General features: G+C 40.0%; 3 protein-coding genes across 6 annotated transcripts in view; 1 reads left to right on the top strand and 2 right to left on the bottom strand.

The window, feature by feature from the left end:
• Positions 1 to 15808, bottom strand: part of LOC136342459 (rootletin-like) — a 32272-nt gene extending 16464 nt beyond the window's left edge. Inside the window, exons 1-5 of one of the 4 annotated variants that reach the window (XM_066288295.1) lie at positions 15612 to 15808; positions 15384 to 15557; positions 6999 to 7054; positions 5783 to 6101; positions 5357 to 5466 (exon numbers count right to left, since the gene is read on the bottom strand). In XM_066288295.1, coding sequence (XP_066144392.1) covers positions 5357 to 5466; positions 5783 to 6101; positions 6999 to 7054; positions 15384 to 15389 — 491 coding nt within the window. In that variant the 5' untranslated portion in view covers positions 15390 to 15557; positions 15612 to 15808. Of the gene's footprint in view, positions 1 to 3702; positions 3872 to 3927; positions 4223 to 5356; positions 5467 to 5782; positions 6102 to 6998; positions 7055 to 7222; positions 7393 to 15383 lie in introns of those variants that run through there. The other 3 variants (XM_066288294.1, XM_066288293.1, XM_066288296.1) reach the window with 3 other exon arrangements.
• A 156-nt stretch (positions 15809 to 15964) lies between these two features.
• Positions 15965 to 17272, top strand: mRpL18 (mitochondrial ribosomal protein L18). The gene is made up of 3 exons (XM_066288314.1): positions 15965 to 16650; positions 16702 to 16852; positions 17010 to 17272. Exons 1-3 carry the CDS (start codon positions 16454 to 16456, stop codon positions 17208 to 17210), a joined length of 549 nt encoding a protein of 182 aa, XP_066144411.1. The 5' UTR covers positions 15965 to 16453; the 3' UTR covers positions 17211 to 17272.
• ox (ubiquinol-cytochrome C reductase complex subunit oxen) lies at positions 17234 to 17678 on the bottom strand. The gene is made up of 2 exons (XM_066288315.1): positions 17428 to 17678; positions 17234 to 17371 (listed from the first exon to the last, which is right to left on the bottom strand). Exons 1-2 carry the CDS (start codon positions 17566 to 17568, stop codon positions 17333 to 17335), a joined length of 180 nt encoding a protein of 59 aa, XP_066144412.1. The 5' UTR covers positions 17569 to 17678; the 3' UTR covers positions 17234 to 17332.
• Between the last annotated feature and the right edge of the window lie 65 nt (positions 17679 to 17743).

Below are 17743 nucleotides of genomic sequence, written 5' to 3'. Positions count from 1 at the left end.
AGAAATGGAAGGAATTTTTCACCTTGCCAATTAAGGGCAAGGAAGGGAATTCCGTTAATCGCATCCTCGAAGGGTACGGGGCAAGATTGGACTATACCTGATTGTTTCTAGGAAAATTATCGCGAAAGGTGCACTTGTGCAAACTGAGAAACCAGTATCGCATTGTTGAAATATCAAATTTGATAGATGAATGAAATTCCTCGGAGAACGTTCATAGCGGTTTCATACAATGTTATAGATCGAGCACCTCGACCAGTCATTTCCTCGTAAAGGATCATATTTAATACATGAGCTGCGTGACGCATGGAGGATGCATTTTTTCATAAGTTAAATGCAGTAATTAAGTAAACACACCTGTGATTGGAGTCAAGGAAAGGAAAATGCGGTGTTATTTGAAAATTCGCCTCACTTACTAATAAATATCGCAATCCTTGCTATAAGGCTCTAGGCGATACACTCCCATAGTAATTGCCAATAAATAAATGAAGGAAAAAGTTACCTATCGGGGTTTCTATCTATGTTAATATTGCGTTTATCTGCGATAGGAACGTGCATTTACATAGAGGTTGATAAGATAGCAATCAGCGATCATATGTTGCTTATGTGGAAAGGTGAACATGCGGCAGCTATTCGGAGGAAAAGTGTGCACGAAGGGAGATCTGACGGTTTAGATCAGACGCGGCACGGGCGCTGGAGTATTCCTCAAAACGACGAAACTGGCACTCGACAATACGCAATTTGCTTTCATGCATATAAATACTTTCCCTTTAAATAAAAGAATTTTCGGAATGTGAATCTCTCATGGAGAACAAAATAAAAGACCTGCATGTCTCGGTGGCCGCCAGACAGATCTCATTTTACTTATGAGATTATTATTAAAGCGAAAAAAAAAACAACAACAAAAGGAGCTCACGCACGTACGTCGCTCTCGCTCGCTTTCTACAGTACGCGAACAGACCTTTAGGTATTAAAAGATGAATTTTATTACACGTTACAAGTGTAATTGTTGCGAGCGGATAAAGTAGGCCTTATTGGAAATCTGGGTCGGGCCTGAACGGTTTTATTATTAGTTTCCATTAATTGCCGTGCGCCGCTCATTAAAAGGCGATATTCCTCGACTTCTAACTATTAGCGGGCAGCTTAAAAGTGTTATGTGATTTCTTTTCTTTTTTTTTTTTTTGGAGCGGAATCGTGTCTCCTGCCGAGTGCAAACACAGGGAATTAATAAGAAAAGTGCTTGCACCGAAAGTAATTCTATAGCCAGCATTAAAATGCAAGTCAGTTATCCGGAACCATGCGATATTTCGCAGCCTGCGAAAAGGAATTCTGCGAAATCGGTTAGCTGAGATAGCACGAATCTGGGCGTACGGGGTGCGACACATCATCGTGGAGAAAATTCAGGGGGCGATGGCACTCTGCAAGATAATAAAAAGGTGCTGCGATGGGCCCGCGGTTCAAAACGCATCATTTTCGATATACAGTCACTCAAAAAAGTATTCATACAGCCGGAAAAAAATTCTGTAAACCGTAAATTTTGACTGATTTTGTTCAAATTTTTCATAATGAAAATTCAAATCGAAACTCAATTTGCGGAATTGAGCAACTTTTGAAAATTTAACTTTTAGAGTGCTTTGCAGCGTTTGAAAAAAACACCGTTTTGAAAACTTCTTGTGCGGTGGAAATTTTTCAATGTGGTTTTAACATTCTTGTAGAGGGGATTTTTCTTCATATATCCTGAAAATTTGATCAAAATCGAACAACAAATAAGGGAGTTGCAGCCTTTCAAAAACGCCAAAGAGTGACGATTTTCGCGCAAAATGACGAAACTTTGACATTTTTGACGACTTTTTTCATTTTGAAAAATTTGAACAAAATCAGTCAAAAGTTACGGTTTACAGAATTTTTTTCCGGCTGTATGAATACTTTTTTGAGTGACTGTATGTATGGGACGGCATGGTTTCACATTTAATTCTCGTATTTTTCAAATCGTAAAAACTCTTGAAAATCGCCTCATCCTCCTGCCAAGCTGCAGAGCTTCGCCCTTCGCCTCATAGACCAGCGGACTGTCTCAAATATTCCACGAGCATTACGGGTGATGTTGCGCGAATCCGCTATTGCCGTTTCGATTGGGGTTAACACACCAATCGTATCAGGTGTCCGCTAGCAAAGAGCCCAGACTGTTCGGATCGGGGGATGTAGGAGGCATCGACTGAGGTCAGGCTCAGGTGAGACACCTTCTGCCGGCCACGCCGAGGTAAAAATTGCCGGTACAGAGAACACGTAGGAAGTATCCATTAACAAAACTAAACGGCCAGTATCTGTCCTATATCAAAACATCAATTCAATCAAACTACCACTCGGAGGTTACGTGTCGCCCATTTCGGATGTCTTACGCCCTACTCAATCATCCCGTCTTGCAGGAATGAGCAATAAAAAATTTTCAATGCGCGCAATAAGTCGTAAGAACGGCCCATGGGACCGTCAATTGGGTCGATATCCTTTGATATCCAGATAGTATCCCATAAAATTGGTAGAGGTTTGTGTGAGAACTGAAGGGTCTCCCATCGAAAAGAGCTCCCATCCTCTGACCGACAGAAGAGGGCCCTTCTCGAGCTGCTGCTGCAAATATACGGTATTGCTTCCATTGCAGAGACAGATGAATTTTTATAGAGAAAATTTCAAAGAGAACTTAGCCCCCAGAGCTTCCAGAGCCCCTTATGAATTCGACCGTCACTCGGCGTTTGGAGATGAACCTTGAATAGTTTCTACAACAAGAACCCTAACAACCTGAGTGGTGCCCTCGAGAGTGTTTCGCGATGAAATTCCATCAATAGAGGTCGAAACGAGGATGCGGTTTTCCCAGATTGCAGTCTCGTAGAACGCAAGCTGTCCTTTTTCCGAAGTGCATCCGCCCTGTACATGCGACAATCCTTATGCCTAGGTGTGGCCACCACGTTTCAGGCCGCCCCTGGTAAAAGAATCCCCCCAATTATCCATATCATCACTTTTGCCATTTCCCCCCTGGTACTTTTCAATCGCACCCTCACGATCACCCAACATCAGCATCCGTCCTTTAGCGGAACGTTTCAGAACCTCGCAATCATCAAATTTTCACCCCTCGTTTCACCCTCTGTCTCCATTTACATTCTAGAACTCCTGAGCGAATATTCGCCCCCTTTCTAATGGCATTACGAACTGTATGGGAGGGGAGGATTATGACGCAACCCTGTCAAAATTGGATACATTTGCTGGGAACAATGACAATGCCATCAGCAATGCTTGATGCCCATTCGTCAGTTGAGAAACTGACAGGAAGTGTCATTAATTTATGGGCGGCTTTGATGACGTCTCGGGAGTTCTCTTTTGAGTGACTGAATGCAGCTTCAGTTAAATTGATATTGAAAAATTTTGAGACACTAAAAGCACTTTTCTTGTCATTTAGGTGAAAGTTTGCTTCAATAGATTTTCCGTTTTTCCCCGAACTGAACTTGCACGGGAAAAGATAAATCCAGGAACAAGTCCCAAGTTGGGTACTTATTGAAACTTATTTCTTTTTCTACAGGGTGTTAGGGCACAGGCGACCGAGCTCAGCCCTTTATCTAGGCCGCGTTAGTTCCTAGCTACAAGGTGATGGGAAATATCTTCATAAAAATTATGTACCACAACCACATGACGAGCCCATTGCCTGGCAAATGCTATTACCTCTGCAACACCATAAGACAATATTTCAGTATCGGTTTTGGAAGGTGCCGAAACTGCTCTTCTTTAATTGAAAAATAAACTGCCACAACTGTCTCACTTCTTGGCGATAATCGGACGCGACGCGACGATACACACTAACCTTAAAAAGCCTCCAGCCGCCATAATAAACCTGAGGAGGCCGAACACGGTAAAGTGGATGAAATTTATGCCAAAAAAAGAAAATACTTTACGACGGTCATTACGAGGAGATTCAAGTTTGTCGTCGGCGACCAGATCTGGACAAAAGCGAGGTGGTTCCACTTGTACCGTACGAAATTGCCCGTTGTTTATTGTTATTCCCTTCGAAACGTCACGTATTATTTTATCAAAACCAGTTCGGTGAACGACGGACGAAGTAAACTGACTGAAATAGTATAAAAGTTTGTGCTGGGGCTGCGGACTGTGGGTTCTCTCTCACTCGGCTCGAGCGACCGCGCGACACACAGAACACGACATGCAACCACCTTGCGGAGCCCCATTGCAGAGATGCCAAATGTTCCGTATAAAAGACACTCACGGTGCGTTATATGGAAATATCTCAGACCTACCTTAACGTCAATTACTACGTCTCGGACTCTTAAGGGTCCTCTTTTACTACTAGACTAGATACCGAAGTACCATCTATCCAGGGAGAAGGTCAATGTCAAAGTATCACATGGACTAAATTATTATGTAAAAAATGTCCAACCAACCCCTGCCGTTTCTGCTTCGCTTTGAGGTTTTCATTGAGTACTACAAAGCTTTCGACAACTCTGAGCCACTGGAAATTTCGATCTCGTCCAAAAACAATGCGAAATTATTTTTGAACGAATAACGAGCGATTGCTCACAGGAAAACGTCATTAACTGAGGAGTACCACAAGAATGGCCGCTTCGACGTGGGTACCAGATAGACTGGATCGTCGGTAGACGCGGAATGGACAAAATCATCTTGAAACATCATCGCATCACTGTAAACCTACGCCCACGTTCATGCTTGGAGCCTTCGCCCTTCCTTCAGGATTTTGTTGAGCATGTTCGTCAAAATTACGTTTGTCCAAGATAGGAGTGAGCGCCATCAGGATCTCGTAAACGGTAAGCGCACAGCAATAGCTACAGACTTGATTAAAGGGAAAAAGTCGATGATAGATGACACAAACAAACCTGCGTTTGGTTTCACTTCTTAGCCGCGAGAATACTGACGGTCAGTTGGTGCCAAAATAGCCATTTTGAATGTGCAACCACGCACATTTAACCAAGTCCATGATGGACATCTTCATTTTTCTTTGCAGAAAAGAACACAGTGGTTATCTTAAGTTATAAAGCAAAATTTTTGTGTCTAAACATTGGAAATTTCAAGCGCAACGGCAACGCCGCCTATTTCAGCGCATATCTCGTCCAATCCCCGATTGGCCGAAAAAACCTCTCGAATCTCGAAGTTAACTGGCATCCAATATGATACAAAACGAGCGCAATCCTACAGAGTACCGAGTGACGGTGCGACTTGCTGCGCACATATGTATATACAGAGTGCTCGCTTAAAAAAACTTCACCCCACATTCACACTATCCGTGTTTTCACTGCACCTCAGTGAGCACCCCCATCGAAACTTGCTATTATATGCAGCTGCTACTTACCTTCTCAGGAAAACGTGGTTGGGAACGGCAACGGTAATAGGCCTCTTTGGTTTGGTTGGGTTCTGGCCGAGCGTTTTGGATGGGACTCGTAGCAAAGTGGACGTTTTAGTCTACATTTATAGGTGGCAAATGTTAAGTATCAAATTGATGAGAATGGTTTAGATACAAAAGACAGAAGGACCATTTCTCGTTCACACTCGAACAGCTCAAAGACGTACACACAAAGGGAACTGTTTTAATGTTTATCTAAACAGTCGCAATAATTAATAGCCTCCAAAACGGTTTCCATCTTTTATCAGTAATTGTTATTGTTAACTCAATGATAGTGATTTAGGCCTTAATTAAACTTTAATGGATTAAACAGATTAAGACCCAAAACACACATTCGCCTTAAGCCTCACACACACCAATAAACTTGGCACTAACCTTCTCCTTTGAAATATTCGTTCTCCCGACCCTAAAAATATCCTTATTGTTCCCTACATTTTCCTTGCCCCTGCCGCTTCTCGGATCATCCCTCTCATGGGTGAAATTAGCGTTGTTGTCAACCCTTCGCGATATCTGATTAGCGGGGCTATTTCTGTTCAAATCACTGTAGAAAGTGGAGGGATTTTTAGGGGTCGAAGTGACTGCGCCTGCTTTGAAGCGCCTCAACGAGCCAAAAAGTGTAGTTGGGGAGACCGGTGAGGGACGGCCATTGGGGTGTCGAGGGGGTGGCGGTTGGGATGGAGGCCGCAACCTACCACTGAATAAAAACTTAAACGTTAGAACTAAAGGTATTTTCCTATTAGCGCGGAGAATTGTAAATTCATTCGCTAACGTTAGAGTTTTTTTTTTTTTATAATCTTTATAGGCTCGCACAGATTCATTAACTTCATTAGCCTCACAGTATTCTCCGACCTACTATTGTTCGACGCCCACACGGATCGCGATGTTGCAGAGTCTTAATGAAACGGGTGATAAGTGCGAATTTACATATCGCGCCCAAAATGGTAAAGCGAATAGGTCCTCCTACATAGAAGGCGACGTAAAAGCCGAAAGACTAATAAATTTACTGCCAGAGGTGATAAATGAATGTTAATTATCCGTTATTGTTGTTGCGGATTTGTCAATAATTTGTGTGTTTAGAGATGCGATCCGATGTTGGGGAACGGACATGGAGAAACCACCGCTATTAAGAACAAAACTTAGTGCTGCATTACTAAAGCACTAGACAGCCACACTCTAGTTATTTCTAAGATATTCTAATGTTAGCATACAACTCAATGATTTGGAATGATATAGGTACTTGTCCATTTGTGGGATATTTTGCTGAAGGCAGAGACAAAGCATCGTGCTAGTCTAACGTACTTGAATGGATCCACTTTTATAGTTTCGATTAAATTAGGCGAGACAACATATTTTCTTGGTATACCGCTTTCATGTATATGGTACGCGATCAAATAACTATAACACCGAATAGGGCATTCACCAAATCATCAAGAAACATGCATTCACCAAATCATCAAGAAATATTCATTCACCAAATCATCAAGAAACATGCACTCGCCAAATCATCGGGAAACACGTAAAAATCAATGTAATCATTTCTTGTTTGCATACGTTGACTTAATAGTACTACATTAAAATACACGTTATTCACCTGTTGGCATTGGGCAGTGGTCTTCTGGTGCGATCAGGTTTTGCGCTTTTTTCCTTCTGCAACAAATACATTATTTGTTTACATTAGTTGTTGATTCATTTCGCTTTGCTGTGTCACCAACTCAAACTTAAATACTAGATTTAACAATACATAGATGTTTATTAATCCAAACAGCATTAACGTTTTTTAATAAAATAATACTAATTTAACACAAGGGACCGCACCTTATTTTTCAATAACAATTCGTCAAAGAAGCCCATTTCTAGTATTTACCAACAACTTAACTATAGGCCTCCCTCGATACTCTTCAAACACTTCACTTTAACAATTAATATGTGCTCGGGACCGACGCATTTCATGCGTGAAAGCAAAGCAGCTGCCTAAAGGAATTAGAGTCACAAGTTAGACTCAAATATTTATTAGCACGTTAATCAGCTTTATCTTATCAAAGAATGTATATATTAATAGGAGCCAAGAAACTATTGCAAGGTTTATACACAGGTTTAGCTTGTTTTCAATTAATTATACAGGTAATGCTCTCATCCCGAATGTATTTCGGGGAAAGTATCATTTTACACTTAAATGCCACTAATTTATTCATATTAATGATAATCGGGAAAATGTGAAATTTGTGTAAAACGGCTAAAATGGAGCTTAGCGGTCATTAGAGGAATAATAATCGCTCATTTTATACAAAATTTCAATAAACTTATAACGCGTTTTGTTCATAACGTCATTTTAACGTTCACTTTGATGGACCCATGTTTAATAGCTCGTTAGGTAAATAGTGAGCCATATACGTGTCATTATTATCTCGATTTGGAAACAAGGCGAGAACCATACGTCCTACCCAAAATGGTGTCTATTAAAACTAGTACTAGAAGTACTAAATTAAGTCTTTAGAACTGAAAGAATGATTTCTTGGCACAATGGTGAAGGGACTCTTTCCAAGCATGAAAAACATTAAGCAACGTCATCAGTGCCTTACTTAATTAATCTTAATTAACATTAATTTATTGCAAGAATAACAAGTTCACATGGCATATCAAAATTAGCAAAATTAATAAAGGCCTCAGAGTTGCTTCTAAACTGTTTTATAACTATTTAACACAAAAAGAATATAGTGGTGTGGAATTTCAGGTAATGGATGTGCAACCGATAAAAAGATTGTTAATGCAGTGAATAATAAATAATAACAACCAGATACCAACCATTTCCCGATTTTTTGCCGTTCTTGAGACCTCGAAATGAAAGATCGCCCCTACAAAGTTCCAAGTTAACACATAGGTAAAAATCTGTGAGGTTCAAGAATCTGTGAAGTTGCACAATTTTCACCAATTCACAAATTCTCATTTGCCCAACACATCACAAAGGCGCAAATTCTATGAGTGAAAAGTCGATACCATTTGGCATACGTGCAAGCGCTAAATGCCATCGACAACGCAATTTAGTCTCGATTGTCCTGTTTAACGTCTTTAATTAGCAGACTCATACATTAAGATTCTTCATAGGATAAATCCATTTAATTTCCCATTAGGCATCAGCGTATCTGCCAAACGGCCAAAGTGCTACGTAACGTTCAAATAAGATTGTTGAAAAAAAATACTGCCATATGAATATTAGAATGGTGGTCCCGTTAACCGATTCTCTCTCCTTATATAGTTGGGAAAAATTGAATTTTCCGCTATTAGCCGTGGAGCGGGAATAGTTCCTCAATAATTAAATTTCACCGAGATAGTTATCGAGGCGCGGAGCACCCATATTCACAACAATTACAAAGCTAATGCCAGCTACATTAGATGCACTAGCAGAGCGTTTCTTAGCTATGAGAACTGTTACTTCTCGAAGTAAATATGATCAATTAAGCAAGCAAATGAGCAATGAAAACGTTTTTTTTTCCATTATTAGCCATTAAAGCAACTATGTGAGTACAGCATACATTGCAACAGCACACCTTAAAGTCCGTAAGTCGAATGAGGTACTTAGTGCTGGAATTTTATCGGACTTCGAATTAACTTCGGAACATGCAAATCCCGTTAATTTCTAACACGTTTGGCACTGATAACCTTAACCCATTGAAAACCGTTGGGTTTAATGGGCACCTCGGTGGTAACAAAAACCTCCCAATTTAGTTCTTATGCATAACCGGTACGATCCAAAAAGGATCGCCGACTTAATATTCAAGGCAGATGAAGCGGTGGCGAATCCCTCCATGTTAATGTATAAATCTGTCACATACTTTGCTCCGAATCTTATTTCTGATTGAATGTGATACGGAACTAATAGTCGGCGTTACAGCTATTACAGCTATTCAGCCTATTTGCATGCCAAATAGCCATTTAATAAAAGCAATCCAAGATATAGATACTTACCACAGCCTACGATAGTGGAACTCTCGCGCCTCTATGCCTAATCTAATTTATTAAAGTGGCTTTTTAAACCTAATAAGGATTCGTGTTAAATGGGTAAAGCCGTAACGAAAAAAAAATCCAATTTGCATCACTAATCCAGTAGTATTAGATGATTTTCTTGGAAATTAGACATTCCTATGTACCGACTAAATGAAGAGAGTCGAGCTCGACTTTAAAAAATGACGGTCCTGGAAGATGCATAATTTATAACGTGATTTTTCTATAGGTAAAACCCACCGATTTGGTTACCAAATGCGTCACTGCCACCCGAAAGAACCAAGATAAATGAGATGCACGAGTCACTTAAAAGTCAAGAGAACAACTATGAATTACAAAATCTAGAACGCTAAAAGAATCACCGAACACAATTCGCTAATTAAGAGCGATTAAAAATAGATAATGGTTATTATTATTGCTATTGTTCTATTTCGTCGAATATTAAAGTCTCGGTATGTCTGGTTTAACCGTCTAGAACATTAAACCAGGAAAGACTAGACACGTCTTGCACTTTTCTGTGAACTGCATGCAAAACCAATGCGAACTTCTGAAACAGTTTTTAAGCGGGCGCTCATATAGCGATGTAAACGCAGCAACTTTTTCTAAAAAACCCCGATGAGCTTAGGAGCCGCTTTCCTTCCGCATGTGGTTCTGGTTACTGTTGAGCATGTCACATTTTATTAGATACAACATTTGAAACAGGTAATTAACTACCATCAGCAACGAAGTTTTTGGTTCAGCTTGCCGCTCTAATAGGAGACCTTCTTCTCTCGGAAGATTCGAGGTCGCGCCTCTCTGGGGCAGAAATGCCCCTAACTTTCTACCATCGCCAAACGGGCGCACACCCAAAAATAGTACCACTTTTTCTATGCCGCGGGTATGTCCCATGTGCGCTCCCATGTCGATTTCCAGATAGTTGATAATTTACGGAAAAAATCGGCTTCATAATCTAATGGAGTCGGAGAAATCGCCTAATTTTTCGATGGTTCACTAGGCATGTCTGGAAATTAAAATGGGGAGAGACGCATGAGATTCCTTACGGGAAAATCATGTGCGATCCTGCGTGGGAGGTAGGGATACGTTGCGAAAGCCGGAAAACCTTCTAAAATCAAGACTGGATTCAACCTCCGCAAAAGAGATAGTCAGTGTTGTCTAACGAAAAAGATCCGGGTAGTAAAAGGGAGCTTTGCCCTCGGGAAAGTTCCATTCTGAGCATTTTCACGACAGTTGAGTGTAGTAGGAAATCAGATAGAATTTGAAGACGCACCAAATTTTAAGCTAAAAAATCTAAATTGTTGACACCCTGTATTTCGACAACGAGGCGCCTTTTGACTATAAACTGCTCAAATTAATCTAGAGATCAAGAACAACTCTTGACAAATCCTTATATTGAAGAATGGGCCAAAACGTTATCTGCTGATGAGCTTTAGTGAAACGAGACGTGTAGAACGAAAGAAACATACTCAGGAAGTCCATAATTATGGAGGAGGTCCCATGACAATATGGGGCGGCATCGTGTTGCATCATCGAAACGAGCTAGTTTACTTGCCACAAATGCCGAACCAAGTACGCTACCAAGACCACGTGCCCGAACCTGTCGTCCTTCCTCTTTCATGTGTTTCTGGCGCAGAACTCCTCTATATGCAAAACAATGCTCGTCCACACATTAGCCCGGCTACTGCGCATCGGTTCAGGGAGAACGACGTAACTCTTATGAATTGGACACCACAATCACCCGATTTGAGGCCCATAGACCACGCCTGGGACACGCTGCAAAGGCACCTGAATCCGCTCGTGGCGTGTGTTTATGGCAATTCGGCACTTTAAAAAGTCCTCAGAGAGCAGTGGCAACTTTCACCGTAAGACGGCACAGATAGGGCGCTTCGATGACGCGAGGTACCCGAAGAAAATTTATGTAAATTGCTTCTGAATGAATGTCATCATACATACAAAGATGATAGCCGCAAGTGTGCCTGGTCGTCAGATTCTTATGAGCAGTGTAGTTTATACAACAAATCGGCAGTACTTTTGGGGGTGAGGAAGTGACGCGTTTGGAGGTGACAGTGCGGAAACGAGCGCGCGAAAGTGGCGGATTTAAAAAAAATTTGCGATCCTGAGCAGGCTCAGAAAAGTCTCAACTAGATTCCAAAGCGTTCGAATCGTAATTAAATCTCGCTCTTCAATCTTCAATTAACCGACTCTACCACCGACAATAACACAAAAACGGCCCCATTACGGAATGGCATTTATGCAAATCACGTAAAAAACAGTGTCGGTGGTATTGTGTTAAATGCGGTTTCCATCTGGTGGGTATTTCAGTTGATATCATTTACAAAAAGGTTGTTTACCAATTTTTTTCTAAAGCGGTAGCGTGAGCCATTACACGAAATGAAAATGAGATCCGGAGGAAGATAATGAATTGCAATTTAACAATACATAACGCCGGTGAGAGAGTAACCGTCAAAAGGATCAATATTAATATTCACGTTCTGCCCACTTCACAATCGAGACTGTAAAGTCACTAGTTCGGTAAACACGAGGATTAATTGGTGTTCGCTTCAAAAATGCGCCCTACTTTGATTGTTACAGAAACCCATAGAAGAAACCCTAAACCTGCGGTTACACCGATTCGAAACAATCCACCTGAGTTCCTGCATGACTGTGCTTGTCTAATGAAACAGATTTTTCACGGTGTGATATTTCAGACCTCTGGCATAATGCGCAAAATACTGATGCAGGTATTGTTTTACCTTTGACGTAATGCTTAAAAGAAAAAATCCCGGTAAGAGAATTTCTTTTTAACGCTGAACGTGCTAACGAGGAGTTTCGTGCCTACTACTGGTCACTCAACCGGTGGTCAATTTTTCCCTCCCGTTCTTTCTCGGGAGTTAACGGAACCGATTGATGTATTAGCGGAGATCGATTGGATCGATGATGCAACGGAACCGCGTGCAGGAATGGCACGGTCACGTGAACCTCGTGCCGCGATGCTCTTCCTGTTTCCAATAATGAAGACGATGATGATGAAAACGTTGCGAAGGTCCATTAATTAACTCCTCTGGTCCAAACGGAAAATGGGTACAAAAGGTCCCGTGATGCGCGTTGCAATCGCGGTCATTAGCAACGATAACCACTTCATTATATCACGATGATTATGACCTAAAAATCCAATGAAGCAGTCGGCGAAATGGCGCAATCTATTCCGTTTTGCACATCAATGGTTCCGGTCATTATTTCGCCCGAGATACGCTCTGACCGCGAAGGAACAAGTGAATGTTTTTTCGTGGTGATGACGAAGAATGCGGAGGCAAAAACGTCTAAACATAGAAGTCTGATCAAACAAAACTCAATCGAAATTGGTTCAGGTTAGTTCGCAAAAATCATTCGAAATTAGAGAAGAATTTCGAGCGTTTGTGCTACTCCTCGTGGGGGTAACCGAGTGCCCCAGTGAGATTTTTTTGCTCAATTGATATTCCCTGCACGCCTCTAGTCGCAGAGTAGTCAAAATCCTAGCCATCAGACACCCCTAATTGTGACACGGATTTCCTTCGGCTTAGGTACCTGACCGAAAAAGAAACTAAAAAATTCTTTTTTTTTGGGAGGGGGGGGAGGGGGCATAACGCCGCACCTCCAGTAAGGGGTGGAACTGCATAATTATTCTCAGTCAGCTTTACCTGAGAACAATGTGCAGTTCCCTATTGTTCTGCGAGGCGTTATGCGTAAAAATGGGAAAAAAAAATACTGAACAATCCGCCTCAAACACAAGAACAATTTTTTTTCTATAAAAAAAAATATATGCAGCACTCGTAATACCTGATTAAACGTGAATAAAATCCACCCCAAAGGAAAAGCTCCGAACAAAGAACTTCACCGCACACACCGCGACTAGCGCGAGCCCTTAAAGGGCGCCCTTTGGCCTGTGCGACAACGGGGCTCCCAGATTGCGCCCCGCTTGAAATCGATACCCCAGGACGAAGTCTCCAAAGTGGGAAGTCGGAAACCGGAGTTTTAATCGCTGGAAAAGAGTTATTCGGCTTTAAAGGCCTATTTTTGTCGCGTGTTGGGGCATTCGAATAGCGTACCCGGCATAACCCGTACGTGTTTTAGACGCGGACTGCATCGATGTTTTTCAATGGTCTATCCGCGGGTACCTATGCAGTGTTGCCTATTGTCCTCTAATGAACAAATTTACTTCCAAAAGAGACCTTTTCAGAGACTAAAATTCGGGCCCTTTTGGAGCGGTCACGAACTAGTTACCCACTGAAATGTTTGTACCTACAACGTTCCTGGTAAACCCTTTGGTTGAATTTTATGTTTACGAATATAGAGATAAACAGGACGATTTGGCATCCTTGTAGCGCCTAAAATACTTTTAAATATTATGCCCTTTCGGCACGTGGCGCAGGCGCTAGCTCTATTTTGGGGAGCAGACAGAGATTTATGGGCCTGGGATAAGAAAACGGAGGCATAACTGCCCTTAGTTTGGAAACGACTGATTCAGCTTTTACAACTAAAATGAACTATTTTCAATTCGAAACTCAATTTATAAGCCACTAGATCAACAGGGCCCTCGAAAGGGAAGTTCTCAATTTTGAATTTGGGACCAAGCTAATCCTAACATTGGTAAATTTTTAGCCTTTACTTCAGTTAAGGTTCTATCATTTCTCTCGGAAATTATTCTCCTCGTGAAGTCTCCTATTCAGTATCGGCGTTATGGGGGAGGCGAGGTTAAGCGAGGGCGCAGGGCGGCCGATCAGGAAAGTGCGCTTTTTCTGGTTGACGACTTTTCTTGGAGACAGACTCAGACTTTTACCATTAAAAAATCAAGGTGTTTGGTTTTACATCTTATTGACAAAGCTATGTAAACATCGAAATTAGCCGTGATATAAGCATATGCATAGATTTCCAAGTACACTTAGTGACAATAGAAAATGGGTACACCCTGTTACTTTCTTGCAATTTGTATAAAAATTTGAAATATAGACGATTTATAAAAGGCAACATTGTGATTTTTATTTAAATGTCCTGCGATTTCCGGCTACTCTGAATGAAGAGAGAGGCCGTTGGATGGTCCCACGTGCTGGATGGAGCGATGGGAGTAGAAGATCGAGGAGAGATGGGTTTGCGATTGAAACCAAAACGGGAAGGTTTTGATTGGTGCAATCGATTCAAAAAAACGACAACGCTCAAGAGATTGTTTGAAGACTTTTATTTGAGAAAAGTTATTAATGATGAACAAACATATGAAAAAAATAGGCAAAATCATCAAACGTGAAATAATGTTCCAAATATTATAAAAGTGGTGTAAAACCCAAAAAACTGGAAAAATATGGCATATTGAGAGATGTACAATGTGCCAATGGAATGTACAAATTCTGAGATTTACAGTTTACCCTTCAGTACTAAGTAATTGTCCACCATTTGAATAACCAACTTGTATTTAACAGAACTTCAAAAAGATATTGAATAATCAAGTTAATTACATAACACTCATTAACACCTTGGATAACACTCATTTATTAGAATTGTAAAACATCTTTCTGCTAAGGCCAACTTATAACTTTCTAGCAGTAAGACATAAGACCTGACAGTAAGAGTAAAGCAGTTGTAAAATTGAATTTAAGTCTCCTTGATAGTTTTCCCTGAAACATTGAGTCCAGAGATTTAAATAATTTGTAACTGCTATGGAACTATACACTGATAATTGATGAGTGCTAAGACTAAGCACCCCTTACACCGAGCCCTCTAGCAATGCCACATAAAACAATGTTTTCATTATCGAGCTCCTAACACTGGCTAGATGTAGTTACTGTTAATGACCTGGATGTTTTCTTCAGTTTTTATACTATCAATTGAGATGACAACAGGTTAGTATATGGGCTCCAGTAGTGGCTCCCATAATTACCCAACAAAACAAATCCAAAGGGACTTAAATACTTTAAAAACAAATAGAAAAAAGTTAATAGATAACACTTACATTCATATTGATGTTTCATAGCAGTCTTCAGTTGGGGCGACACACAGAACCAACACCTTGCAAAATGTTTTGCCACAGCACACAAGTGTTCGAGTGCATTTTTCATTCTTCATTACAACCAATTGAAATTGAGAATACATTAATAAATAAATAATAAATACTCCTTTTTGACTCCTACGGATTTTTGCGATAAAAATGATCGAGTTTCGCTATTATGCATGTACCTACACTGGTCTGATTGTAAGAGTATGAGCGAAATGTTGACCTGTTTTCAATGGACCGCTGATTAATTCTGATGGGAGACTGCAGTTTCGGGTTTATATAAGAGAAAATAATTGAGTTTCTAGTTGAAAACCGCGTGAAAATTCGATTTTTTCACTTTAACTTCGATCTAAAATTTACGAATTTCTGCGTAATGTGTTGACAAATGTCAGTGTTGATATTGCGTAAACAATCATAGCGTCATAGCTAAGATATACGCTCAGTGCCGCCACTTTGTCTCTATTGCGGTGCATAATTCATGTTCCATTAAGTACGTATGTGTAGTTTAAGTTTTCAGTTGACATGTGGTTTTTTCAAAATTTCGCATTTAACGAATTTTAAAATCAAATTTTAGGTCCGACAGTAACGTTATTATAAATTAAAATTTTGATGATAATGTAGAAATAAAATTAGAGCACAAATAAATAAAACATTAATTTCAGTATTACTGTAAAAATATAATTTAGAAAGAAGAGGAGAAATGCTAGAAACGAGGGCTGATGTTGGTCACCAGTTATACAATTTCCACCTTAACCTAACATTCATAGAGGTTTTAATTCAAATTATTTTTTTGGATTTTTGCATTATAGTTTTTCCTCAGTTCTTATTCTTGTGCACCTACTGTGAAGCTCAACGTAGACTTTTAGCAATTCTTCTCCATAAAACCTGATGATTTTACCATTAAAAAACATTACCAATCGCGCTATATACACAAATTAAAGACACCCCTGCAACCTTTTTTAAGAAATCTTAATTCCAATTAAACTCAGATCTGCCTTTTTTTCCGAGAATACCAACAAATTTGAACAATGGCCCTTCAACTAAGAAAATATGTACCTTCAATAGCACAAATAAAATATTTCTCTAGTACTGTAAAAAGTCCAAACGAAGACATCAACCCAGAATTTATTAACAGAAACCCGAGAAATCTGGAAAGAATGAGAATAGGATACAAGCCTGATGGTTACCATGTAGAGAAACCTGGAAAATATAATTATTGGCATAAGTATGTGGAATCGATGAATTAGCACTTCTCTTTGTAATAGTCATGTTTCAGACTGCAACTCACTGTTTCTAGTAAATATGTAACAGCAACAATAAACCATTTTGAGAATGGAGAAGTGTTGCGTGCAAGCACGTCAGAATGGAGTATTAAAAAGTATTTGTATAGAACTAAAGATACAGCGGCATTTATAAATTTGGGTCGGGTAAGCTATCTAAAGGAAAAATTGTGTTGAACCTCAAACAGGGTCATTCCATATTTTTATTTTATAATTTGTTGTGGAGTTTTGTTTTGTTTCATTCCAAGCCATTGTGTCATCAGCATTTGCAAGAATTATAAGGGGTTGAATGTTTGCTTTTCAGGTTCTTGGTCAACGGTGCCTGCAGACAGGTTTTACAGAAATAAGTAGTGATATTAAGCCACCAAAGGAAGATGGGAAAGTCGCTTTATTCTTAAAGGCTTTGGAGGAGAGTGGGGTACAGCTGAGAGAGCCTCCACAATATAAACATCCTCATTCCTGGGATTGGAAACGGCCAGAGAAGCCTTGGGAAGTGATTGAGTAGCTATTTAATGTATTATAATAAAGTTGTTTCATGAATTAATAAATTTATTAATTTATTTGGTTTTTGAAGTGTTTATTTATAAATTATTACACTGCTATGCTACAGTTACATAATAAGCTACATTACTGGGAGTAATTGTTTTTAATGTGTTTCCACAATTTCTGGAAAGGAATAAAAGTTAAAAATCTGACATTGTAATAAATTATGTAATACGTACCCCTTTATTAACATTGTCGAAAATGGTGTCGCAAGTTAGGTCGAAGCTCCTTTCAAAAATGAACGCTCCCCCGATGAGAGTTAGAGCAAAGGTAGAGGACCTCTTAAAGATCGAGTTGTAAATGGTACTTCCGAGAGACATATTTCGGTTTCTATTTATTTTTTATTATAAATTAAAATCAGTAAAATTTAGGACTATGGAAAGAGTGGAAGTGAGGTTACGTTGATTCAACTGTCACCGAATATCTTATTTTGACGGTCTTTCGCCGCTTCAGTGTCATTCAGTCGAATGATTTTCTTTTGAAGAATTACTAAAA

The sequence above is a fragment of the Euwallacea fornicatus genome, chromosome 12 (assembly GCF_040115645.1).
Source record: "Euwallacea fornicatus isolate EFF26 chromosome 12, ASM4011564v1, whole genome shotgun sequence".
NCBI classification, from domain to species: domain Eukaryota; kingdom Metazoa; phylum Arthropoda; class Insecta; order Coleoptera; family Curculionidae; genus Euwallacea; species Euwallacea fornicatus.
Note: the sequence above shows the minus strand (reverse complement) of the source record. Positions and strands in the feature narration are given on the sequence as shown.